This window comes from Rhea americana, unplaced genomic scaffold, assembly GCF_003343005.1.
Source record: "Rhea americana isolate MKP2758 unplaced genomic scaffold, rheAme1 scaffold_47, whole genome shotgun sequence".
In the NCBI taxonomy this organism is placed as follows: Eukaryota; Metazoa; Chordata; class Aves; order Rheiformes; family Rheidae; genus Rhea; species Rhea americana.
This window is the reverse complement of record NW_028186612.1, coordinates 3,488,817-3,516,632: the sequence shown is the minus strand read 5'-3', so window position 1 is coordinate 3,516,632 and position 27,816 is coordinate 3,488,817. Positions and strand designations below refer to the sequence as shown.

At 42.1% G+C, this 27,816-nt stretch overlaps 1 protein-coding gene across 2 annotated transcripts in view; it reads left to right on the top strand.

Moving 5' to 3' along the window:
• Positions 1 to 27,816, top strand: part of OXSR1 (oxidative stress responsive kinase 1) — an 88,792-nt gene that overhangs the window by 12,245 nt on the left and 48,731 nt on the right. For both annotated transcript variants that reach the window (XM_085316478.1, XM_085316477.1), the window contains exons 2-3: positions 7,507 to 7,619; positions 17,645 to 17,753. In XM_085316478.1, the coding sequence (XP_085172604.1) occupies positions 7,507 to 7,619; positions 17,645 to 17,753 (222 nt within the window). The remainder of the gene's footprint in view (positions 1 to 7,506; positions 7,620 to 17,644; positions 17,754 to 27,816) is intronic.

Sequence of the window (27,816 nt, the reverse complement as noted above, 5' to 3'; positions counted from 1 at the left end):
GCTTCTACCAAGAAGACCTTCAACTTCCTGTGGACTCTTACAAAGTTCTGCGTTGGGAGGATGGTGTATTCCCACTCTGTAYTGAGTTGCCTACAAATCTAAGTGTGTTTCTTTTGCTTGTTTCTTCGAAAGAGGTTTGTTTGTTCACAAAGTGCTTCAAGTGAGGTGGAGAAAATACAAATGGACAGAACTTTGCCTCYGTAGCAAATAGACCAAACAATGCCAGAAGATCAATCCGGGTTTAATTTGATGTTCAATTTCTGGTAGATCTGTGTCTGCCCAGTGCTCTTTAAGAACATTACAGAAACTCTGTTCCCAGTCTTGCAGTTTTTTGTTCTATTACTGCATTCTCCCTGGAAGGAGTAACCACAAAGCAGAGCTCCTACAGCTCTTTGGCTTGCAGCTGTTGAAGAACTGAAGCTTCCAGAGGCTGAGGCTGCCATTCAAGGGCCTGCGCTGACAGATACACAAATACTAAATCTCAGTGTTAAAGCATGAAAGGTCCTGGGAATTAGGAGTCCCACCTGTGGGATCTGGAGTGAGGACTGTTGATTTGACTTCCCTAACACAGAGACCTTAGCGTGTGTGTAGGATTCCATGACTGGATCTTCTCACTATTATATATGTATAATCCCATAGAAAGATGCAGCTAATCATAACAAGGCATAAACTGCATCCTTTCTCTGGAGGATCTAGGTTATGGTGGTTAAGCTTAAAAAAAAAAAAAAAAAAAGCCAAAGGCGGCTTAGGCTGCTTAGGTAGGACCCCCCAAAAGAGGTCTGCTCAGACAGGACCACAAGGTGTCCAGGAGAAGAAGGGAAAAAGAAAAGGTAGTGTGTATATCTGTGCTTTGATTCTTGTCCCCAGGATCTACAGAATGTGGGCAAAAGTTGAAGGCTTTCTTCAGGACTCCGAGCAGAAACGAATATGTGAAAATGAGAGCAGGGTTGTAGAGCCAGCAAGAAGAAATGAGTAATCCAATACCCAGAGTGTTCTGGCATCTTGACAATTTGGAAAATGCTCTAGGCTCATGTGCTGTGTTGCTCTTCTGAAGCAACACACTGATGTTGACTGCCCAGCAAGAGAGCAGTTTCAGCCTGATAGTGTTAATGGGGTTTTGAGCCATTTTGACCACGTGTATATGGTCAGCTCTTCCTATGCTGCCATGAGGTTGGCAGCCCAGAGACTTGTCAACCATTGCCTGTGCTTTTAAGGTTTTTGGAACAAAGATAAAGCATACATCCTCATGCTGGCCATACTGGGAAGCATGGATACAAGCAGTGGTGACTTCCATGTGGTGAACTGGAATTAAGTGGTACTTACACAGGTAATAACCTTTGACTTCAGCAAAAGGGATTCTGCAGCAAGGAATCGGTGTCTGACGGTGTCTTAGGCAGTGTATCAAGCTGAACTAGACCCAGCCCTGCCACCAGAAAGCAATCAGCTGTAGAATTCAAGATACCACCTAAATAGCGGTGATCTCAGTCTAGGCCTGGAGTGGGAAGAAAGTGGAGGATAATTCTTGTGCTTTCATCTAGTCCAGTACACTCTATTTGAAAATGCAAATATAGAGGGAAGGAAGGTAAGAAAGATGGCACGTATGGATTTATCCTCTCTACTTGTACTTCCCCATCTTCTGCCATGCACAGGTTGAGGATTTCCTGAGCTGGAGCCAGCATCTGAGCTGTTGCACCTGATAGCCACTAGTGGACCTATCCTCCATAAGTTTGTCTTCCTTGTAGCAAGAAGTTAACTCAGTGATAAACTTTGCGGAAAAAAATCTTTTGTTTACTTTTTTAAAACCGTCAGCTGATAATTGCATTGGTTTTTGTAATGAGCATGGTATAAGAGGGACCATTTAAGAGGTTATGCTGGAGCCCACAGAGCTTGGTTCTTTTGTTATTGTTTTTTGTCTGTTTTTGTTTCGTTTTGGAGCCTGAAAGCCATTGCTTGGTCCAGAGCGCTCTTGCAGAGGAGTGCTTTGAATGTATCGTGCATAAGAGGGGAAGACCCAGGGGCACAGTTGCAAACGGTGCCTGTGTCAGTAATGACTTTCTGACACTGTGCTCCAGGTGGTGGAGGATACCTTACAGATCTRGCTTAAAAATACAGAACTGGTGTGTGTAGAGGGGAATGGCGAAAGGTCAGGGCAGGGTTATGCAAAGGCGTGTGGTTGAGTGTGGTCTAACAGTGCAAGGTGTACAGGCAGGAAACTTGTGATTTGTTCAGGTTAAGTGAAGGCTGAGGAGGAGGGATGATACCGTCGTCTTCAGTATCTAATGGGAAGTTAGAGAAGATGATCCCGACTCTTCAGAAGGCAACAAGAGGCAACAGACAAGATGCAAAACTCCAAATTGTGATTAGTAGTGAGGAAGAAGCTTTGCCATGTGGATGTTCAAAGACTGGAACAGCCAAAAGTGGAATATCTATTGTTAGAGACATTCAAAATCATAGTGAATTTGATGGCAAGCAATTTGTTTTAACTTGAGATTTTGCCCTGCTTTCAGCACAAGAAGATCTTGCACTGGAGATCTCCAGAGGTTCCTTCCAACCTAAATTATAAAATATTTTTCTAGTAGCTTGTGCTGCATGTAGTCTAGGTAATGAGAAGCTGACAGAATGCRTACGAGAAAAGGGATTTTTGTCATGACAAATGTAGCTGTTGCCTGCAACTTTCATTTAACCCTGGAAGAGCACATTTCCTCTGTAGGGGGAGTATTTGATAGCTCATTAAAATGAAAACTGATGCTCCAAGGCCGTTGTGGAAGATGTCTCCTGTTAATTGAAATGGCAGTGTGAACAGCTGAGTTACCTTGAAGGGAAGAAGGGAGCTTCCCATGTTTCCGGGGTACTTGAAATTCCRTGCAGTTTCCAGTAGTGAGATGGATATAAAGCTTGGACCACACTTTGTTTTGTGAGCACTATTTTTATGTAACTAAATTAAATTGCAATTGCAGATGGGGGGGCTTGAGGAGAAGATCTGTTCTGTAGCCAGGATTTGATATTTGTCTTGTAATCATTAGGGATGACTGTTCCCATTGCTTAAGCAGATGTTTCTGCCAGAAGGACCTCTGGCTTCAATTGAATTTGCCTGGGAGGAGGTATCAGTGCAATTCATCTCAGTCTTGTCAGGAGAGCTGCAAGCTTTCTTCTTGTTTCAATTTCCTTTGGAAATAAAGTGTGCGTGACCATACCATGTCTGCAGTTCAATCTCCTGCCTTTGCACTCTTACAAACAGCTTTGAAATCATTAGTGGTTTCCATCAACTTTGGCAGAGGTCTCAAAGGTTAGTAAAACTTCATATAAGTTATGTGAAAGCAAGTGACTGTGCAGAAGCTGTCCCACCTCCCTTGAAGACTGGAGATGGGCTTCTACAGGGAGTTTGTACCAACTTAGGGAGAAGCACAGGCTGGAGTTCTGAACATTGAAGACTATCACTCAAGGAACATGGATCTAGGGAAACTAGGCTTCAGTGCTTGGTTTTGGTTGTTCTTATCCTTTCAGAAGTGCTCCCTTCCCTCCCCCCCCCCCCCAAAGAACTATTTAATCGTCAGAAACATGAAATATGTAATGGTTAGAAGGCTATGCCTTTGTCAGGCAGCACTTCCTAAAGCAGGTTATGACCCTTTTGATGGACAAATTATATCCTATTTTTTAGGAATAGAGCAGTAAGATTTTGGCTATGCCCAGTTTACATTGTTTTGCTAAGCCGTTATGCTGGAAGAGATTAACTAGGGAGTGAAATTTCTCCGCAAGCTGATCTCGGGGGAAGAGTCTGAGCACCGTCTTTGAGATCTGAATGCCTTGAGGGGGGCTGCATACGTGACCTGAATCCAGTGCAGCCCACAGTTTTGCAGTGAAGCAGTGCTCAGGTCTGCAGCTGGCTCAGGTTGCAGCAAATTAGTGGCTGCTAAGAGAGTTGGTTTAGGATGTGCCACTCTAGCACAGACTGTCCGTTTTCCCATCAAGGATGGTTAATAAAAGCCAGGGAAATCACACTTCTTTCCCTGTCCCTCCCCGTAGATTCGTCACCTGCTCCTAAACTTGCAAACTTCCTTGCCAGGCAACATCTTTTGCTCTCCATCAGCACTTTTTCCATATCTACACCTGTTTTTGCTTAGCAGCCTATTTGGCATCYTTGATCTGTAGCTTCTTTCGTTTCCTTCTCGCTGTGGAATTTTTATAAATAAATTGAGCGGCCGCAACCCCTAAAGTGGCCGTGCTGCGGTGTTTCAGGACTCTCCAGCGAAGCATCGAAACCTGTCTTTGTCCAGTGCCAGAAGCACGGCACGCCGCTGCTGCCAAAGAGCAGCTTGCTCGTGGCACATCCTGTTGCGGCCTGGCTTAATCCTTGCTCGATACGCTTTGGAGATTTCATTGTTTCCCCGTAATTAACTGCGATGGCGAAGCTGAAAGAAAAAGCGAATTGGTGGCAGAGGGTGGGAGCGGGGAGAGCAGGTGGTGATGGAACTGAAGAGAGCTGCTGGGGAAGCCGGAGCAGCAGGGGATTCAATGGGAGGAGTCTCAAGTTCAGATGATTCCCTGCCTTGTGCCAAGAAGGTTTTAGTTTGGGGATTTCACTGCTGTTCCAATAATGCCATACACCCGTGAACAGATCAGCTCCCTATATGCTGGGGCACTAGCCAAACCCGTGGTGGGAAGTTTTTGCCCTGAAGTCCTTGTGAGCCTAAATCAGGCAGGCTCAAGGAGCAGAAAAGAGCTACGTGTTTCTGCTTCTAATTATTTTGCATCTAATCTATTGTTTCTGCAAGTAACATTTTCATGAAATGAAAATACAAAGCCCCTCTCTCTCTCTCTTTTTTTTTTTTTTTTTTGTAATTACTCTTTTCTCATGAAAGATTTGATCTACAGTAGTGGTATCATATCTGGATTGTAACTATTGTCACTGCCATCTGTGTTTACACTTGCTGGGTTTGACCGGCACCAAAATCTTGGGTGGGGAAAACAGATTAATGCTGAAGCTACCAAGTGAGATATCCRGGAAGAATACTCAAGTATAGATGCTGCTGCATTAGTGAGGAGCATGTAGGTAGCTCTATAGAAAAAGGTACACAATGCAAATCTAACTGAAGAGTGCAAAGGGTCGTGTTGCAAGACGGTCCTCCAAGATGCACGATCCAATACTGAAGCGCGTTCTTCCAGGATCTAGCTTGTGTTTTCAGCTGGTCTCTGTTATGCATCAAAACATCCAAAGAAAGAAACTGTAATGCTGGTGCTGTGAGCATGTGAGCGACAATGTTTCTTCTGGGATCTAACCCTTTCCAAAGGAATGAAAAAGGCACAAATGTTTGTTTTTGTTCCTGGCTTCCAAAAGGCTATTACTGTAGGGAAACTGGTAGTGCTAGCAAATGCAGACATAGTTCACTATTCCTGCCTCTTGTCACCACTTCTACGTGCTCGACTGCCTTTATCTTGAGTCATTCTCCTGTGTTTTTTCACTTTTTTTTTCCCCTTCCCCAAAGAAGCAGCAGAAGAACTTGCGGCAGCAGATACTGAGCAGAGAGGGTCAGGTCAGCGCAGCCCCACGCTTGCGGTGAGCRGCCGTGCCTGCGGTGAAGCTGCCGGCACGCGACACCTGCCAGGCAGAGCGGCCGTGGGCAGCGCGTGCAGAGCTTGTCGCGTGCTTAGCGTTGTGTATTACAGCCCGACTCCGAAAGCCGAGCCAAACCCAGCTGTCAAAACCTTCTCTTGTTTTTTCCCATGTGCTTTTTGTAAAACATCTGCCTAGACTCTTCCGTTGTCTCCATCCTTTGCTCAAAGCCCTGCTTAGGGTGCTCAAACTTCATTTCAAAAGTCCCTTGTAAGTATTTTTGTCGGTGTTGCTATTCTTTTCTTCCATCTCAGCTGTTCTTGGCAGCCTTGTGGTGCCCTCTGCTAGGAATTGTCTCTGAATTWCTCTGCCTACCAATAATAAATGGCCTCTGTCTTAAACTTCTTAAAACCCCATCTGCTGCATGGAATAGTACGGCTTTAACAAACATGCCGTTTTGGGTTCTGCACATTGCTGCTTTCTGCTTTTAAAATGTAAACTCTTAGGTGTAGGGAGCGAGCTGGCAAACTGAAGCTGTGGTCCGGAGAACGCTTGCAATGCCATATAAAGTGAAGTGAAAYGCCTGTAGCTCCAACGTAGTGGTTTCTGGTGGAGGGCTAGAGAAGTGTTGCCCTTGAGTTCAGAGCTTTTTGTAAGTAAGTGTGTGACTTCTTGAATGTAATAGATTTTTCTGCATCTTTCGGTACAGGATTTCAAGCTCTTTATTCCATCTAGCATTTTATTCAGGTTCGGCTGTGGCTTTGTGCCGCTCGCTGCATTAAGGCTGTTGATAGTTAGCCTTTGTTTAAAGATCGGTTTGCAAGCTTTTGCCCTCAGTTTATCTGAACGTACTAATAAAATATTTTCCAAAAATGGCTGGTGTGCTTGACCAGCATTGCAGAATTTGAGGCACATTTTGTAGCATTAAGATAGGAGAATCTGGTGAAATAATTTCTTCACTCCAAAAAAACCAAAATGACCATTTTTGTCCATCTCGTCAGCCCAACTGGGTTCAGGAATTGTGCTCGGGATAATAAACACTTCTTTTTTTTTTTTTTTTTTAACTTAAGAGCTTAATACCATTTTTTTTTGAGCTTTTTACACCTCTCCCATCCTCTCTCCTATTCATTTGAACTATTCCTTTCCACCAAAGCATGTAAGTGTGGGGAACCAAGAGCCAGGGGATAAAATAAAGCAAGAAGGTGTCCTGTTAATGAAAACCAAATGTTGCAACTATTTCTGAAAGCCAACACACACAGGTTTATAATCAGTTAGGTATTTATAAGTCACACTTATTTTTATATGAAGGATGTTGTTGAGCAGTTTAAATCCAGAGCTCATGGATACTTTTAACAGTTGGGACAAATTTACCTTAAAGACAACTTCCCTCCCCCCCAACACATACACACTTAAATTTAACAGTTTTCCTGTGGTGGTATTCAACCTAGGCACCAAGACATTGATCAGCTGTGTGAGACCTGGAGCTGAACAGACTTGAGTGAAGCTACCTACTGTCTTTGCATAAACTGAAGGGAATTGGGGAGAGCAATTAGTATATAAAAATACTTGAAAGATCTCATTAGTGCTGGTAGCAAGCAGTGTGGCTTGTTTCAGTGCTCTGGGTGGAACACATAGTGCTAAAAGTCTGTGACCTAAATGGCCTTTCCTTTAAAAGCACACTAAAGGAATCGCTCCTCTGTTATACGTGAGGTGTAGTCTGGGCTTTTTGTCTGCATAGCTGTAATGATCTCTCATAAAGATGTGCTTTGGTTTTGTTCTGTTAGCTCAGTGCTTCAGTACCTGAGCTGGCCTGGTGGGTTGCACAGGGAGGCATTCCTGTGGGGTAGGCTTCACTGGCTCTGACTTTGGCATTTCATTTACCATATTGGCATCTAACTTGCTTTCTGCAGAAGTCCTGGAAGATGATGTTAACTATTTGTCTTTTTTGCCCACAGGGAGTGGAGCAACTGCCGTGGTGCAGGCAGCCTTTTGCGTTCCAAAGAAAGAGAAGGTGGCAATTAAACGGATCAATCTGGAGAAATGTCAGACGAGCATGGATGAACTCCTGGTACGCCATCCAAATTGTATGGGGACCTGTACTCCGGTTAGCCTAATCTGTGGGTGTTTGCTAAGTGCCTTTAAACAACCTTTCTTGAGTTTCAGAGGGTGAGGGAACCTGACTGATTTCAACAGAGGCAATTCGACTGATCTAGTTGTAGGTTATGGCACTTAGTAATGTATTGAAGTTCAGCTCATGGAGAGTTCCAGGCTGCTAGCTTGGAGCTGAGCACTCTGTGTAATCCCTGTGTGTTGGATGGAGTTAACATGCAAGCGTAAAGCTCTGTGCGTTGTGCAGCTGGAGGGCAACTCACAGCAATGTGCTTTCAGAAACTTTAAGATTTATAGAACTATTCTTGCATCCTTTCCCTCTTCTGCAGCTGTTTGTTATTCCCTCACCTGTAAATCTTTACTTGAGAAACTGAATAAATTAGCTCCTGTTCCTAATATGCCTCTGGTACTGAAGCCGACTAAGGGATCACTGGAATACTGCAGACTGCCATAAGGAAACCTCCACTAATTTGAAGCTCAGGCCAAAAGGTAGATTGCTTAGAGGCTGTAGTTCTGTAATTTTCTTTCTCAAGATCTTCTCAATAGAAAATAGCTTCTGGCAAGCAGTTTTGGTAACTCTAAATTTGTTTCTTTTCTTCTGGCTTGTTGGTGAGGTTCAGCTTTCTCCTTTTCTGTTTGTATGAGCTGGTGTTCCTTCAGCTGTCRCATCCACCTTGTATGTGGAAAATCCCTGGAGTTAAACCAGGCTTTTCCTGTGAACATGAGATGTCCCCACTAACGATGAAAAAGCTCTCTTGGATAGGACTTTGGATAGTAAATGTTACTTTGCAGGGGTGTAGGATAGGCAGTGAGATAGTCTTCTGCCACTTTTCCTTTTAAAGCAACTTTGTATGTGTGGGTGCATGCTGTCTGCCTCCCCCCCACACACACACACTTGCATCCTGGCAGCTTCTGTTGTCTTTACCTAGGTACTAGTTTTGGTGGTTGTAATTAGAAAAGAGGAGAGAGAGAACTCGGGAGTCTCAGCTAGCTCTAAAAGTGCGTGGTCTTTTGCGAATCACTTTAAGGCTCAAGTGTCCATAGCTGAGTGTTATGCTATTTCTGTCATTAGAAGTATCTGCAAATCAGCTCTTCTAAYGAGAGTAGAAGAGGCTCCGTTCAGGTAGTCACATTTTAGTGTGCCTGTGAAGAGCTGCATGTAGGGCTCCAGAATGACGTATGTTCCTCTGTTACGGCTTTTGCTCTAGGAGTTTTAGAGCTTTCCTTTTCACAGGCATTTTTTTTAGACTTGGTATCATCCTGCAGTACTGTTTTCAGGCTTTTTATGTGGCTTCTTGTCCATACCTCTCTGCTTCAGTAGTATTCAAACCCTTTTGTCACGATCAAGTAACTGAGATTATTAGTGTTTGAGTAATTGCCAATTCCAGTTAAAAGGGTTAGAGTCAGAAAGCTCTGCTGCAGAGACTTGGCATGTAATTTTAGATAAGTATGTCTAATTGCATATCTTATATCTCTTGTTGACCCATTCCTCACAATGTATTTTCTTATTATGGGTAGGACTGCAGTGAATTGCTGTTGTCAACTCTCATAAATTTCTAAATTTGTGACCAGATTTAGTCTGGATCCTTCTGCAGGCTTGTTTATAGGTGTGCTATGAAGGCAAAAATTTATGACTCAGCATTTTGCAAAAAATAGTCTTTGTTAATGTCTGGGGTGAAGACAGGAATTTGAGGTCTTTCTAAACATGCTATCAGTAAATAGACTTTTCCTGACTTGCTTAGTAGCTTTTTATACTCAACAAAACAAACAGTAAAATGACTTCAACAGACAAACTTGGTGATTGCCAGTAATAACAAGTGCTCTAATAATGAGATGTTAGGCTAGGTGAGAGTAAAGACAACACCTGATGATAAAAAGTTCTCCAACCAAAACCAATAAATATCACCTCATATGGCATGTTTTGTAATAAATCTTTGGTATTCCTTAGCCTAACAGTGGACAAGGGCTACAGTTCCTTTTTGTAGGAGGTGAAGGCTTCCCTTTTCAATCTCACATGTGGTGGCCTGTGACTAACTCTCCTCTTCCATGCACGCCTCTGAAGACAACTTCTTTAGCTTTATCTTTGAAATAAGGCTCTGTGCGGTGTCTTTAATTGTGTTCCCAAAGTCTGTACTCACCCTTGAAGTTAAACCTTTAAGGAATACTAGTAAGTGACGAGTATCTAATGTTTCTGAAGAAAGTACAAGATTCAAGCTCCAGGCAATTTGGGCATCATCTCTCCCCACAGTAATTCTTGCTGTGACCTCTAACTGTTAAGTTTTATTTACTCAACTTTAAGCTGATCTCTTAATTATTTGGGGAAAAAAGTATTAAAAATACAACTGTAGATACTCTTGACTCCAGAGTCATGGAGGTGGATGGGGAAGAAGGTTATTCAAATCTGTAGTAGTTCTGTGGGACACAAATGTAGATGTATTGCCTGAAAAAGCATTTCCCCTGGGTTGGTTCTGAATTTGTCAGGTTATTGTTTGTCATCTGCTAGTGCAAGATCCAAGAGTATGGAAGTTCTTGATCTCCTTGCTTTGTACTCTTACCTTCTACTTTCTCCATATTCTTTTCCATATTTTTCTTCTTCAAAGAAGATATTTTCAAGCTTTTCAGTCTTGTATGTTGTCCCCCTTCACTCTAGTTTTCTCAGATCAATTCAGTTATCTTTTTTTGAGCAACTATTTGTTAGGTTTTCATCCAAAACCCATAAATGTAAGTCCTTGCAGATCATGATGATTTTAAGCAACTAATGCAAAGTGAAATATGATGATGCATACCATACTCCAGTATGGATTTTTCTCCTTTTCTATTCTCCCATCTCCCAACACAGTTAAAAGCATAAACTTGTGCTTTTATTAGATCCGTTATCCTTCTGTTGTGCTGAGGGTATCTGAGCACAATAGTCAACTTAGAGTAAACATTGCTCAGTCCCTGGGTGGTAAATCAGGGCTGTTGTGTTACAGCCCTGCCTAGTCATCAGGAGCTGGGATAGACAAGGGAATATAGGTCGTAAACTCTGATTTAGTAATTTATTTTTTGCAGTGCTTCAGACTACTGGATTGTTTGATTGAAGCCGACTTGTTTGTACCTGGCCTCTGGTTAGCGCAGAGGGTGGAACAATGTCATGTTGCTCAGGGGAAGGTAGGAGGCGAGCGCAAACAAACTTCTGCTACAGATAAGGATGGCTTATTTCTTCTAGGACTCTTTCAGTGTTCCTGCACCTTCCCGGCAGACCCTGCCATTCCGTGGGATGAAGGAGAGGAGGGCTGGTTTGGAGCGGTTAGGAAGTGCGCTGTAAGCTGCGCTTCTGTCGTTAGCTGAATGGATGAGTGGCCTTGAGTTTCCTTTGACCTGCTATGGCAGCAGGTGTCTGGAGGCGAGGGAATCCRGGAGCTTGTGGAGTTGCCAGGCTTAGGGTGATTAAGTCAGGGGAGAGGTACGACTTAGCTGGTTAAAAGTACTGATCTTGATCTCTGCATCTCAACGCCCACTCGAGCCACGTGGGTGGTCAGGGACAACCTGCATGCCTTGCAGGTGCTGCAAGATGTTCTAGATCAGTAAATGGATTCATTTATCGCTGCTGTGGTATATGCGCATGTAGAAAGGACTAATTTCATTGCACTAGGGGTTAATATAGAAGCAGGAGCAAACCAAGTCAAGGGCATTCAGCTCTTTTTTTGCAGAAGTGATAACAGGTGTAAAGAAAGTAAACTGGCAGGAGTAGCACAGTTCAGAAATCTGGCTCTTCCTAGCTCAGCTACTGATTTTATGTGATGTTAGTCAGAAAGCTCTCTGTCTCAATGCTTATTTCTTCTGTACGTTACTGGGTGTTCATGGACCTTTCCTAGAAGGCCTGTGGGGCTTCGCTGTACATCAAAGAAGTACCATGTAGCCTTAATGATTCTTGCTCACCAGTGTGTATTAAACAGGCTGTCAGATGCTGCCTTGTGCACCACTGGATTTGGACTGTAAGATTTATTTATGTTACAAGTCTTGTTGTAACCATAGTAGCTAACTTAGGCAGTGTTTCACATGTGTTTGAATACTGGCTGCTTGTATACTGTGTTTCACAGCTGGGCATCGTTCACTGCCGTGTTTTGCATTTACCTTTCTTTCCTGTGTGGGATGCCGGTTGAGGTCCCAGTAATATAACATCTGCCTTGACATAACTGTGACTCAAGCCGTGTATAAACATTATGCAAGTGTTTCCTTGTTTTGAAGAGTTACTGATCTAAAAGGCCTTAGATTCCCCCCTCGGTCCCTCAGCTTCTGCTTCATCTTCCTGCAGTTAAAAGCTGAGTTAGCTTTCTTTCATCCAGATGAGTGGGGTATTTTTCCCTTCATGCATTGAGAGTAGCCAGTGACATGAGATGCTTGCTTAGCAGTTAGCAGAAATGTTGAACAGCAGAGAGGAAAACACAGGAGGTATTTCAGATAGGGCTTTCCCAGCTGAGGGGGAGCTGCTGCCTGCTCAGTTCCCAGAGTGATTAACGAGAAGACAGACAGGTTTGGGAAGGAGGATGGGAGATGTGGCATTGCCTCTTGTAGGAGGAGACTTCAAACGATAGATTAGATAGGACTAGGCCTGACAGGTCTGCACACCAGGATAGTGAAGTGAAGGCACGACTTTCTTGGACTGCTGAAGTTGGAGGGCAGCTAATGAAGCTGAAGGTGACAAGTTTAGCTGCTATAAAAATAACATCCTTTTAAATTTCATGGAATTAACCAGGCAACTTTCTACCAATAATATGAAGATCAAACATTGTGTGARATTAAATAAATCAACCTATAGTTGAGAAGGTTAAATTAGATAGAATTTTAAAAAAGGATTATGAACTCCCCTGGTTCAAAGTATAAGCCAACTGTTAACTGCCCAGGTTTAGTCAGAAGCCTTTCCTGTGGGCAGATAATTCTGTAACTGCTTGTTAGAGGGTTTTACACCTTCTTTTGAAGGCTTGGACAGGATATTGAACTGGCTTTGATCTGACAGAGCAGTTCCTACAAGTGGATTAACCCCACCACAAGGTTGTTGGGAACAAAGCAACAAACTGATGTAGAAAAGTACAAATATTAGAATTGCCGTTATAATTGCATTTCTAGCCCTTAAAACTTTCATGCTTGCTCCAGGGCAAAAAGTCCCCAAGTGTCCGTGCTACAGAGCCCAATCTGTAATATGTGGCTTTTACACGGTTATTTGGCATGCCTTGTTATGCCTTTCTTGCATGATGGGATTGCAAATTTGCAGAAGACTTGAACCTAAGCTGGCACACTGCTTGGTSGTTGTAGGGTTCCTCAGTGTAGGAACGTCAAAAGTGAAGCTGGGCAGTCTTAAATACTGTGCCACTCGGTGCAACTCTATCTTGAGGTAAGGAGTTTCGTGGGGGTAATCTGTATGTTGAAGCTGGATCAGAAKCCCTAATTTTGAACTCTGTGCTCTTTCCCCCTCTCTCTTCAGATAATGTCTCAAGTTGATGATAGAAGAATGTGTATATTCACRTTTTTAAACATCAGCCTGAAAAAAAATACATGTTAGAATTTCACTTAATGCAAAACTTGAATGCTTATGGCTGCCTGTGACTCCTGTAGAACCAGAGTTTTAAATCATGCCTAAAAGAACGAGGAGGAGGCTGATTAATGCCTTGTGCCTCAAGACTTCAGCTGAGTGATAGGCACTTTGCCTCTCATTTGGAGCACTGATATATTGAAGGGGTAGATCACATCTGCCTGGCTTTGGTTTACCCCTCGTTTTCTGGTGGCCGTGGTCACCTTGGCTCTAAGGTAGCCAAGATAGCAGCTTTGGGGATTCCTCCAAAGTTACAGGTACCCCCATAGGCAGACTGCTTCTGTGCTGTATCTGTCACGTTCACATCAACATGAAGGAAGTAAAACTAAACAAGGCAGCGCTTTCATCCTGGTGTTTGAGAGCGAGCGTCTTTCAAATGTGGCTCAGGGGCAGATAAGCAAAACAAAGAGTAGGAGATGATAATGTGCACAGAAAATWCGTGCGAAAGTAAGTTCAGATATAGCTTAAATACAGTCTTTCTGGCTTTGTATCTCTACTCCAATTAACTCAATCTTGATTTGCATGCCAGTGGGCAGACTGATGCACTTCCAAACGGAGACGTCCAGAAGTATGTCTGCCTTGCAAAAGACTAATAGGTTTCTTATGGTTCTAAATTGTATTTTGGAGCAGTTTTATTAGAATTTCAGAAGCTTTAAAATGCTGCTTTTATTGCTTTCAGAAGTAGTGAAAACATTTGTCAGTACCCTTAATGGGAAGATATGAATGCCTTTATATAGCCCATCCCAGTTTGTTTGCTTTTGGAATTTGACAGTGCAGATATTAAAAATACCTAACCCAGGGTGAGCATGTAGCCCATCTCCAAACCACTGCCTGTGTCTAGACATGTTTTTGTCAGTAATTCATCTTCCGTAGCTGGGCAGTATAGCTCATGGTTTCTGAAACTGGGAATTGAAAGTAAGGCTCCGTCTCACAACTGGAGCAATCTAGGGATGCGTGTGAGTGAGCGACTGGACACAAGAGCTGTCCATCAGAATATCTCCAGCTGTTTGTGGGACCTCTAACAAGTCACCCGCYGTTGTTGACAGGGCAAGAGTAAAACTACGTTTCCAGTTTAAAAGCTGCGTCGAGTGACCCTAATGAGCTCTAATGGTTAGCACTGGCATTGCTTTAGAGTTGGAGTCAGGAGCTTTCCAGTATACTTGATGCTAGTGAAGGTGAGGGAGATACATCTGCAATTCAGCTATTTAATCACTGTGTAATTTGGAGTCTTTTTTTTTTTTTAAGGTGATGTGGGGATGGGAAATCTGCCCGCTGCCGCTTTGTAGCGTTTGAAGAGCAGTTCTGCGGGGAACTTTCCAAAAAACTTTGGAAACAGTCTTTAATGTAGCGCTCKCTGCACGCTGAGGACCATTGCTGCAATCTGTTTCATCCCCTCCTCCTCCTGCCTTCTGTATTAAACATGCTTTTAATCGGAGCTCCCTGGTGGCTCTTGACTAGGATGCCTGGCTTAACTGCAGCGCTTCAGCCCTTGCGTTGCATTTGTCCTGCTCTAGCAGAGACTRTTGTATACGTGATGGGATTGGTTTGGTTTCAGTTATACGAGGAAACGTGCTCACCGCAGAGCTCACTGGGATTTGCAATCGTCTGTTCAAACAACTGTACGCGCTGAGCCTGCAGGACATCGGGACCCTCCGGGCAGGGGCAAAGAGGAAGGAAGAYTTGGTGTTGACCAGTGTGAGATTATCCTGGGAAAACTACAGAAAATGGGGTTGGGGCTCTGCGAGCGGCAGGGAAATTCTGCCCAACTGCTGTTCTTTCTCGTTGGTAATAATGTAAAAGCATTGGAAATTATGGGCTGTGATGCTATTAATTATTCAGAGCTGTGCTACACTGTGTAAGGAATGGTTTAAGCAGCCTGGGTTACAAATCCVCTAGCTGATGGAGGCTTTTTATTGCATAGATCAGGTTCATGATTATTTCCCCCCCCCCCCATACTTCTTCCTCTTTGTGTGCCAAAGCATATGACGGGCTTAATTTTTCTTCTTCAACTCTGCCTCTCAGCCCTGGGAGCAGAGTRTAGTAATGCTCAAGTGAGGAAATTCTTGGCAAATACAATAATAGTAACTAACAGCGCCACGAAATCCCTGCAAAAAGCTACAGTGCAGAGCTGCTCGCATGGCAAACTGGTCCAGGTCTAGACTGCTAAGTAAACTTGCTCCAGCTCTTGTCTCACTGTCTGCCTCCTGAATTGCAGTGAGCAACACTAAGACGTGTAAAATGCATAAAGTTTGTGTGTACTCTCTCTTACTCACCTGACCTGCCACAGAGACAGTACAACATTAAAAACCAGCTCTTCTAGATCTTTTCTGAGAATGGTAGGTTTTAGGAAGGACTGGCYGACCTGAGGCTTATCCAGTCAGTGTCTTGTTTGCTTCTTTACACCCTTTTTTCTGTTGGTTCTGCTGTGCACAAGTGTGTGTATTTTTTTTTTAATAAATTCATTCTCCCAGTGAGAGAAGTTAAAACACCTGGATTCACTTAAATGTTTAAAAAGAGAGAAAAAAAGAAAAGAGCCTTTGTGCTTTAAAATGTRTATAAAGCCTTTGGCAGAATGCTAATTTCAGGCTTGAGGACCAAGAATAAAGAGTGTAACTTCTTGAGATCTTTGACTAGGGGCTCCAAACAAATCCCTCRACTAACAGTTGCCAGTTTCTGCAAAGGCAGAGTTGATCGTCACTGGGGTTTTCTGTGCTTAGCCCCATCGTGAGACTCAAACCAGCGCTTCGAGCGAGTCCAAAATAACTCCAGTTGCTTGATCTGTCATCCCGGAGCAAAGGAGTGTTAAAAACCAGAGCTCGCTGAGCTGAGTTGAGCGGGGAGGCGAGCTCTGCGTCTGCGCAGTCGGCTGCGTCGTGCTGGATGTTTGCAGGCGGCAGCCCGGGGTTTTCCAAGCAGACGGATTTTGTGCRAGTGTGACAGAAGGCACAAAATGGCCATGATCTGACCAGGATTCGCCCGAGAGTCCCGTTCTCATCCATCCCTTGGCAGAAACTTGAAACTGGAAAGTAAAAAGAATCTTTTTGTCAAGGGGATTTTTCCTGCCTTGTAAAGAAACATAATTAGAAGCTGTCAGAGAACTCGGAAGGTGCTCATATGTTTCCTTTTTGAAAAACACCTTGACGTTATGCATGTGTTTGCAAGGAAGGCAGCTGGAGCGGTCGGGATAAGCTGAGGATGTTGTTTCAGGCTGTATTTATTTTGATGGAATGGTTTTCAGTCAGTGAGTGCCCTGCACTGAGATGAATAGCCTACTCCCCACCTCTTCAAAAATACCTTCCTGTTCAGAAGGATTCTTGTTTAATCCACTTCTTGRAGTTTTCGAGAAAAGTTGGTGGCTCTTTCTGCTCCTCCAGAAGAGGAACCAATAGTTTGATTCCTCGAATGCACCTAGTCACCTGAAAAACAGTATTAAGTTGGATTTTTTTTGTAGTAGTGATTACCAGCTAAACATTTGCCCTGGGAAAGCAACGTGCGTTTAGTGCTACATTCAGTCCCAAGCAGAGCTTTACAGGTGAGCAGGAAAGGAATACGTGGCCTCTGTGGGTGTCCTGGGCATGGGCAAACCTTCTGTGAAACGTTTTTGAGGCTTTACTTCCAAACTGTTGATTTGTGYTTGCATAACGAAAAACCAGTCAATGTTTTTGGGGATGTTATTGCTCCCTCTACCCTGGTAAAAAGCCTGTAACCCTTAGCTAAGACTGAAAGCACAGTCACTAATTTAAAACCTAAAACTAAGCRTGGTCAAGCCTCCAAGGAATTTCATATCTGAGCATGTTTGCTGTGCTCCCTCTGTATTAACTAGCTATTTTTTCATCTCTGTGTCCTYCTCCTCCTTCCAATATGACAGAATATATGGCTGTCCTTCGTGCCCTCAGCCTGATTGAGCTAAGCAGTCTGCTTTCATGCTGGGAAACATTAGCGATAAGAGGCCTTTTCTTTCCAGCGGCAAATATTTCCCTTTCTTGTCCAAACGATAGCCTTCCACTGATTTAAGCACSTATTATGTAAGGGCTCCCTGAAAGATGGAGTCGGTGTGAACCTCCTTGGTTACAGCCTGATGTAACTGCTCACGAATACCCTGTGGGAGCTGGAAGCGGGTGCTTGGGTTCCGACCAGTGTGTTGCCCTTGCAGTAGGAGTCCCTTCTACTTTTTCTCTTTTCTAGACAAATATGTAGAGTACCCTAGAAGACCTTTGAGCCCTAAGATGATGCAGATTGAATGTTAGGAGTATTTCTAGATTTCTTTTTCTTTTTTTTTTAATGGTTAGTTTCTAGGTATTCTTTTTCTCCCCAGCCTCTATTTGGGCATTGTTTCTTCAGGGAGATGATTTTTATACTCATGGAATGGTAATCGCTGACACTAACTGCCAATGCTTTGTTTTTCTTTACAGAAAGAAATTCAAGCCATGAGTCAGTGCCATCACCCTAACATTGTATCTTACTACACGTCCTTTGTGGTGAAAGATGAGCTTTGGCTGGTGATGAAGTTACTTAGTGGAGGTGAGTGGTCCAATTTCTTTACCCTAAAAGGTAATGTAAAATGTTGACTTTCTGTTATACCMTTTTCTTTGTTTTCCTTCCAGCTTTCCCACTTCAAGTTCAGACAGTTTAATAATAATAATACTTAAGTTCAACACATTTAGCTCAAGAATAGCTTCCCTTGTTATGTATACCKKTAGTAACACTTAACCGCATGACTGTGTGATAGGTTTTCACTCCTATTTTGTATATATAATAGTATTTCATACAGTTATTTGTTTTTGCTGAATGACTCACTATTTGAAAACTAGAAGTTGTGATTTCAGATACTGACAAAGCAATTTAAGTAGTGTTATAGTTGAAACCATTCTAAACTTCTAGAAAATGAATCTTACTTGCATCATCTAATGATGGATCTGAAATGGTGTTTCTTGGATCATGTTGATGAAATTTTCTTAACCCATAAGCCTAGCACACGCTTTTGAACTGGAAAAGTGTGCAATGAACTTCACGGAGCCCAACCACACCTTTAGTTTTATAGTGGGAGTTCTGATGTTAGAAACTCCTTTTACGAGGCTGATTGCTTGACCTTTTCTCACTTGCAGCTTGGATGCCTGTGTGGTGCTGATGGCTTGTTGGTAACCAGCCAGTCTATTGATTTAACTTATTTATGTGTTGGCTACCCTTGTGAGGAACTTAAATCACCTCTATTTTAGGCAGAGCTGCTCCTATAATGTCAGTGTATGGTCTTAAAAAGGCAGGAGAACATGAGTGTGGATGTGGCTTGATTTGCATAGTTATGTCCTGCAGAGCTGGATGACTTTGCCCATTTGSTCTATGTAGAAGGATAACTGTGAATACTTGGAGCAATTTTCAAKTGCCAGCTTACCAATACTGAGCCAGGAGAACTTTTCCCTTTGACTTTATTCTCTGTAGAAACTTTTTTGAGGTTCTGAAAATTTCCTATCAGTAATACTTAACTTGACTCGTAATATTTTCCAGGATACCTGTTTAGGTTGCAGTCAAGACAAGATATCGAACAGTTTTGGACGATAACAGAGAGGACTGTTACCTAATCTTAGGCCTGTCTATAGGAAGACTTGATTTTTTTTTTTCTCCTCTCCTGGCACTCTAGTGGAAAAGGAGTTTAAAGCTGAGAAGAAAACTCTTTTCTTGCTTAAAAAAAAAAAAAAAAAATCCTTGGCTTCTGTTCTTGGCTGAATACTGAAGACTGTAAAATGCCAGATGATATGGAAAAAATCTGGCTAAACCTGTTGGCTTCTTCCACAAGAGCTTGACAATGACCATAAAACATGCATCTTTGAAGATCATCTTTAGAGAATTTTAGCAAGTCTCTGCTAAAATTGTGGAGGATCAAACTTCCTACCAACTTAAAAGYCTTATTTAAAGGGCTTTTAATACCCCATATGCTTGCGTGTGTCATTAAGAACGACCCTCTCTTCTTGGACATCTAATGATTGAGTGATTCAATGTGATTGCTGTTCCTGGGCAGAAAAGAATTCCCTGCCAACTGCGTGTGAGTGGTTTTCCTGTGTGTATACAAAGGGTACTTGTGGCAAGGTTCCTACAACATGAAGAAATGACATTGCAGGGGTGCAGGATAGACAGCAGCAATGTTCTTGGCCTCTTTTTTTAGGGGAGTACACAACCTCTCTGAAGAAAATCGCCAACTTCCTTAACTAATATTTTCACACTTTTTTCTGTCAGAACCAAGCGAGTCTCAGGATAATCGTTGAAATTTCAATGGCTGCTTCTGCTTGTTCTTTTTTTCAGTTTTTTATTACATAGAGCTGAAAAATCAGACTTCTTATGGGCCACCTTTTCATACTGAGGCACTGCAAACTAAAACTGGAAAATTTCTGAGAAGAATAATTGTTGCTTCCAAACCAGCCTCCCGGTGTGAAAGGACCTGTTTGTCATTAGTAATCTCTGAGCAGGCTTCTACATTACGCAGACTGGTATTTGACCCCTGCACAGCTTGTAGCAAACTGATTACTCTGTCACCTATGGCAGTTGTCTGAACTACTGATCCTGAAGGGTGCTGGTGGAGAAACTCGTATCGCTGCTTCTTTGGATAGGTGGACTTTGCACTTTGAGACTACTTCAAAAGCTAGGAGCTTTTGCTACTTCAAAAGCTAGCAACTCTTCAGTGAATGAGGGTGTATACATGAGTCGACCAATATTAACTCCTGTCTGAGTCAGAAAGAAATAAGATGATGAGCTGTTACTGTTTTTGTCTTTAAGTATTATGTGGGGTACTTACAATAATGTAGTACTAGAAATTTTAACTGCTTTTTGCCCTGTCGAAGACTAGGGTCGTACAACAAGAGACAGACTAATAGCAGCATAACCCCCMCCACCACCAGTGTTTCATTCCTCACTTAGTGAAACACTGATAAAATACATGAAAGGACTTTGAGGGKGACCTGTCATTTCTTTTGGTGTGATGATGTCATTTCTTTGGTGCTTGAGATATTTTTCTGCCTTTTTCAGCTTATACTTTTTTTTTTCTTTTTTGTGGCTGTCCTTCAGAAATAGCATTCTGGGGATCTCCTAGCCAAGTTCTACAGGACGGTATTGAGCATGAAGGAGAAACTTGTGTATTGGAGCTCTCTAATTTCCTCACTAAAGATTTTTCATTGACTTTTAATGAGCTTATTTCCAATCGTTTTTAGGTTGAGTGATTTATTTATGTAACGAGAGACTTTAAAAAGTGCTTTTCATTCCTTTCAGCTTGCTGCTTATCAGTAATAAGCTGGCTAGTTTTGTGGTCATCTGTAGTCCAACAGGAAAACTAGTGTCCTGAATTTCTCAGCAGGGAAAATCTTTGAGCTGTTTTTATGAACTATAAAAGAGAAATAAGAGTGCAGCCCAATTTTTATTCCATCTAACTATTCATAGAACCTGAACAAATGTATATCAAATCTGTTTTGATGCTGGCCCATGCTTTCATCTTGCAGGGTTGCTTGTGCTTTTTCGTATTTGAGAATTTTTTGAGTAAAAGTTCAGATTCTTACTGCTTCTCTTCCATCACTGTCAATCGATACTCRCCTTTTTTCTCAGATTAAAACTAGTTTCAATTTCAGCCTACTTAAACTGATTTTATTACTTTGATAAACAGTCTACAAGAAAGACAAGCCTTGAATGAAAGCCTTGTGATTTCTTTTTCCATTGTTATAAGTGCAATTTAATCTATTTTCTGGTTGTACTCATCTTTCTGAAATCTTAACCTAGTCATATATGCAAGTATTTTAGAAATGTCCCTAGAGGAAAACACACCAAATCTATGAAGCCTTACTGTCTGATAACGTATTGATGTTTACTGCCCTTCTCATCTGAGCAACTAGACAGCACAGTCAAAGTAGCTTAATTGTCTATCTGGCGTTGTCCCTGCAACTAAGCTATTCTTTGCTTTGCAGGTACTGTTTTGGGGGTAAGATACTTTTTTCTGTCTTTGTCTCCACATTGCTGAAGACTTTCAATGTTCTGGTGAGCTGTTATAGAGTAACATGTAAGAACTAATAATCTGTATGAATGCCAAGTCAGGCAGGCTAGCTGAAGCTACTGCTGAAAGCAGTTTGAACTGGCTGATTTGGCACTGAAGCAGATGATGAATGCAGTTCTCTCTGATGGCAGAAATGTGGCTGTGATGATATCCATCTGGTAGCGACAAGAAGTGCTGGTGTGTCAAGTTATTCTGACTCCCTTTYCAGATCTAGTGATCCATATTTGAGTCAGATCTGTGAAGTATCTGCTCTTTTGCCTTCAGTAAAAATTGCAGATCCTTTCTTCCAATGATGCAACATTTTTTAGGGATCTAAGCTTAGCAATGTGAACTTGGTGCCCTGGCCTTTGGGTCCAATGTTACTCCAAACTAAACTTCAATGGCTATTTCTAGACTAGTGCTGACTTGCTCTTTGCCTTATTGGCATTCCCATGTCATGAATTTTAATCATGCCTTTTTAAATCTAGCTGATGCTCAGTCTTGCTCTCTAACTCATATGATTTTTTAGTGGGGAAGAGGCGCAGCTGTCCTTTTGCTCTTGCCCTTTTTTTTTCTCCAATTTGTGACCTGTTTGCTCCTCTGAATTCTCCTTGGTTTTAAGAAGAGCTCACATTTAACAGGTGATCCAAAGCCATGACTAAGTTCACAAAACAGTTGCTCATAGAACAGCTGTCTGGTCTGTTATAGCTTGCTACATTACAACAATTTTTATTGTTCTCGTCTGCAGAAAATGAGACCTCCAATATTTTTAAATTGTACAAGTCTTAAATGTTGAAAAGTTAATGACTCTCGGATCTTCTGCCTTCTGGAAGGCTCCTAATTAAATCTGCTAAGGAGATTATTATATTGAAATAGWTAAACCTTTTATTTTCCGAAAGTTTCTAAGACTATCTAATCAACCTTTTTCCTGAAGCTTTTATTGTGTTTAGCTGAAGAAGTCATTAGCCAGCAGTTCAGGAAATCAGACCAAAAAGCAGGGTATGACAAGTCTTAGGTCCACCCCAGTGAGATAGGCCATCTTGTTCTATTTCTCCCATGTTAATCTCTGATCTGGCCACTCTGAAGACCTATGAAGCAGTGAGTTATGATTAAAATTTCTTAGAAATCCTTATGTTTACTCTGATTTTTGTTGTTGCTGTTAGGGGAGAGCTAGGCCGTTTCAAGTGCATTTGGAGGTACCTCCAAATTTTCATGTAAGTACTCTGTAGGGAAAGGGGCAAGAAGTGGAAGTTTCCTTAAATCTCCTGCTGTGCTGATGTGGTTTAACTAGGGTTAAGAAGAAATTTTGGACCCAGAAACCTCAGAAATCTATGCAGTTGTCTTCCCTTGTTCTGTATAAGTTTTTCTTTACCTGGATACTCTTTTGCTATATCTGTACTTAATCCCAGAAGTACTAGATCCAAACAGTAGTTTATTCTTTCTTTAGCTTCTTCAGTTTGTCAGAGGCTCACAGGATGCAGATTTAATTCCTGGCACTGATGATAATCAGGCTTACTGAAACCATTGGCTTCTGCTGAGATGTCTTATTGAAGCGGCAATGACTCCTGATGACTCCTGTTTTTTTTATGACACAACTTGTTCAGCATCAGCATCCTCATGTTGGCAGCTTGGGGCAGATCGTGATTCTATCAAAGTTATGCAGTGAACACTGGTGATCCCCAGCCCATTAATACCAGGCTTCTAAATTGCAAATCAATGCTAATGTAGATATTCTTACCTGATGAAACGTTACAGGAGTGAATCTTCTTGTTCTACTTCCTAGACAAATCTACAAGAATAGTTTTCTTTTGTGTTTTGCCTGGTCCATATATTTGCCCTTTCACTTGGGTTATACTATAACATGTTCCATGTATTTCCCACAGTAACAAGCTCTGCTAGATGTTTCTTGCCTCTCTTGGCACATAAAATCCTAGTCATAATGCTCTTTTTATTGGCGATCTTGTTCTAAACAAGCTTTCCTTTCTGCTCAGGTTTTCATACCTTCTCTGCTATAGTACCCGAACACTATGTGCTGATGCATTAAGCAGTGTGGCTGATGACTGTCACATGGGTACTTTCTTCCTCTCCTGAGGAGGAATATTAGAAGCAGGCTTCCTAAATGCTATTACACATGCTTGGTGATACGGTGAGGTCGGGGGGGGGGGGAAGTGCTCAGTGTTTGGAACAGGAAGCATTGATGTTTGTGGTGACTTGCTGCTGAAAGTGAATCAGAGGAACAAGTAGGACTTCTTGCCCCAAGGATGTGATTACACAAAAGTTTTCTCCAGCAGCAAAGCTGGTTTCAGAAGTTCCGTGCTGCTTGTTCTCCATCCAGCCTGGAAAACTGGATTCTAGTTATTGTGGTGATCACGTTTACGGTTTGAATTCATAAGCARATGTGTTTGCACAGCAGTGGAGATGGACTGCTGTGTTGGAACTCTGATTTTGCTGTTGAGGAAGATACTGCAATAGTACAGGGTGTATGCTAAAGTGGACAACTTCACATTTGTGTGGGGTGCAGGATAGGACTGCATTTTCTAGGTTTCAAGAAGAGCCCATTTCAAATGGTTTGCTATCTTAATAGTTGAATATCCTCCTCTTCCAAATTTAGGCTACTGGTCTGCTCACAGACAACTTGTCTTCGTTGATCAGATACTGCTGTCATGGATAGAAATTGTTCGCTTCTGGAAGGTCAGACACTGCCATGATGAAATGGGAGAGGTGAACTGTAGAGCTTCCTTCTCGAGGGTCTTCAGGAGCCGTGGAGCAACTGCATATCAGTTCCTTTCCATGCAGCTGACCAGAAGTCGGTCTCATCCCGCTGTCAGCTGCAGAGTTGATTTGAGCAATGAGTTACAGGCTGAGTTTAGTCTGGTGAGGGCAAGTCTATGTCCAGCTGATTCCCTAGTGGCTTCTGTCATTAGGAACTACTGCACTGGCAGTTCTCAAAACAGATTATGGAGCATGTTAAAATTAATGGAAAAACGCTTAACTTTAAATTACTGTACAATTTGCACTGGATAGATTGTACTTTAGGTAGATCTAGTATRGTTGGCAATTGGCATCAGAAGATAACGAGGCACTTTAAAAATGAAAGGCAAATAATGCTAAATACTTTATCATGTTGCACAATTATCTTACAGGCTTCTTGTTGGTGAATTGCTCAATGTATATTTGATAAACAGGAATTTGTTTACAGCTCAACTTCTTTCCATGTTAATCCCTGGAAAAACTTAATGTCCTCTCTCTCTTTTCTCTGTCTTTGCACTTTGACTAAAATCAGTTGCTCTTCACTAGACTTTTTTAAACATCCTTATTAATGGAAGCATTATTTATATTTATATAAATTTTATATATATATATATATATATAAAAGAACAATATATTTATATATTGTATCATTATATATATTTAGACTCCACTTCTGGCTCTTCCCTCTGTCTTGTTTTGTCCCTTCCTGACATGCTTCCTATTCTGGGCTTGGAATAGCTTTTCAGTCAGCCTCAGCCAAACTTCTCTTCCCCCAACCCCAGCTTAAACGTAACACCCAAACCTGTCTGTGAATCTGTAGCTCCTACACATATGTTTCTAGCTAGAGCATTCWAAAGGGAAGTGTCATGATCAAACCTGGTGCTATGTGTAATACACACCATAGTACCTTCATGATGTTATTGTCTGAGGTAGAAGATAGCTACTAGGAAGCACTTAAATACTTACTTTAAAGATGTTATAGTTGATTTCTTTCCTTAAAAAAGTTATTCTAACTGTTGCTCTTTAATATGGAGTGTGAACCTTATTTCCAAAGTGAACCTGCTCTTCTAGCCACTGGACTAAACAACACATGTCTTGCAGATTGTTGAATCCCACTGTCTACGTGGAGACCAAATCCATACTGAAAACATAGTTGGATCTCTGTTTAACTAAGTTCATGTGTACTTTAACTTCACCAGTTACTTCTTGCAGCTGGTTTGGAAACCARCTTAGAAACTGGCAGTTGCTGGAATCGTGCTGATGTTTTTGTACAAGATGATCAGCTTGTAAAGCACGTGCCCTTACACAGAGCTAATCTTAGTTGCAGTTCAACAGAATGTTCCCACTTAATTTCTAGCAGTTAACTTGCTGCTGAATTGGGATCAGGCCGCTCTGTACAAAACAATCCTCTCCCTCAGGCTAAGGAGAGCCCTCTAACCGCTTGTTGGAGCGTGATGCTGTTGGTGAAACTAGGAAAACTTGTCTACATCCGAAGGCAGTGAGGCTCTTTAAGTTTATCATGCTTAGCTGTGATCCTTGGGAATGATTTTTGCCTTGAATTTTTCAGGCTAATGCTGAAATGCATTTTCTAACTTAAGAGTTTTCCTCAATAATGAAACTTTTATGACTGTTACTCTCAAAGTAGCTTAGTGTTAAGGGTTTCTGTTTTGGGATCTGGGTATTTCTTAGTCGCTCCATATCAAGCTTGCTTAACCAGAACGTCAAAAGATTCCTAACGCTGCATGAAGCAATATATGGAAATGCCACTTGGTTTCAGTCTCTTACCGCGCGGTGCTGTGCTTTACAAAATTGCAGTCAGGAGTCAGTGCCTTCCAATTTTTTGCAGGAGGCAGAATAAATACAGCTTCACTCTTATGGTGCCAGTCATAAAAACATGTTTTCCCTTGAGTAAACAAAGTGGGCATGATTTGTACAACGCTTTCTTCACCAAGGTGGCATCCAGTTGCTTTTCTGCTGTTAGCTGTACTTAGCATTTGGCTGAGAGCCTTGTTGCTCTTCTGCTTTTCTATTGAAGGCTGGTAAATTCTTCCAGTTCTTTAAACATCCCAACAAGAAAGCGGATTTAAAAAAAAGTGCTAAAAATGGCAAGCCAAATTGGAAGCAAATACACTGTATGAGTATGAACCAGCTGTTGGTTTTCTACGGAGAAGGTTTGCTCTGTGTATGTCCCGTTGTCTTTTCTCCCCTCCCTCATCTTCCTTTTCTGGGTTAAATGCAACCTCTAACTTAGCTAAATACAGGATTTTTGACCAAGTAATTAAAAGCACCATATGATCTGCCTCCTCATGTTCCCTGAGCCCTTTGCAGGAGGAGAGAAATGTTTTGAACAAATTCTCCTAACAGAGTTGTGGGTGGAAAGAGGACAAAACGAGTACGTGAAGAACCACATATTTTTTTCACTGGACTTCTAAACAAGTGATAATTTGTTCTCCAAATAGAGGCATACTTGAGAGGAAAAGAACCTGAACAGTGAAACTGAAGATGTGGTGGTTTTTTTCTTAGGTGTCACTAAAGTTCTTGTCCAAAATAAGAAGTTTTAGGCCTTGTGAGCATGTACTACTTAAATACGAGTATGTCACAGCCTGAATCCCGGGTGAGTCCTCGTGACATGCAAAAGATCATCCTTTTCTTAGATGTTAGAACTGAATAAAAACATTTCAGAGAAGGAGAACGTGCTCAGACTTCTGGGGTTCTCGTTTTATGTTACCCTCTTTGCCAGAAGCCTGACATCGGTTGTAACAACCTAACTTATGGTCAGGGAGAAACCTTCAGCTAATACCCTTAAAACCAGTGCAGAGCTAGCTAAAGACTGGAATGTGTTTCCATTCATGGACAGGGAGAAGAAAGACTGGGCACAGCTAGGAGTATTCTTGAATATAAACTTGRAGGAAACGTTAAGCAGTCTGATTTCTTTATTTCCCGTTTGCTTTGGTTTCATTTCCCTTTTGTTGGTAGTTGCTGTGTTAAGATAGCATCTTTTGCAAATTCTTTGAAACAAGCTAAGGCTTTTTTCTTTAGGGAGAAAAAGAGGCTGGAGGTGCCATTCAGTGGGACAGTGGAGCTGGCCTAATTGCTGGCTGCTGATGAAGAGGGGGCTGCTGCTTCTGACCATGTGTGCTCTCCCCCCTTCCTCTTACCTTCCTTTCTCCTTGTCAGTGGCTCTGACACTCACTGCACTCAAACAGCTTTTTCGGTCAGGTTAGCGAGCTGACTTGGGGTGTTGCGTGAGCACCAGGTCTGGTGGGACTGGCTGGAGGTGGGACGTAGTGGGGCGCAGCTGGACAGAGTAGGGGATAGTGGCTCTCCTGGCCACAGAAAGCTGTTGGATCAAGGCAGCGCGTATCATTTCCGCCAAGCCAAAGGACACCATGTGCCCGTGTAATCATTTCCTGTGCAGTACRGATTGTGCAAAACAAGCCTTTCCCTCGAGTGCACAGAGTGGACTCTTGTAGACTTTTTGCTTTCTTGTGGGAATCCAAAAGCGAAGTAGTTGCTAAGTGGAAGCCTATCAGCATGATGAGTTTTTGCCTAGAAATTCAAGCAGGATAGATAATGAGGTAAATTTAAAGGGGGAAGGATTTTCTGTCTGCCAGAACTTCAGGGATGAAAATAAAAAARTTACCTATTGTATTTATTTTCTTTGCTTCAAGAATTTACTGGGTGGAACTTGTAGTCTTGCTGTTAACCAAGCTCATATGAGTAAGYTTCTCAGCTTCGTTTGTTTGTCAGTATGAAAGTACCTTGTTTCTCTTCTACTTATTACAAATTTTGAAAATGAATTCTCAGCTTTCCTAAACCAGCTAAGTA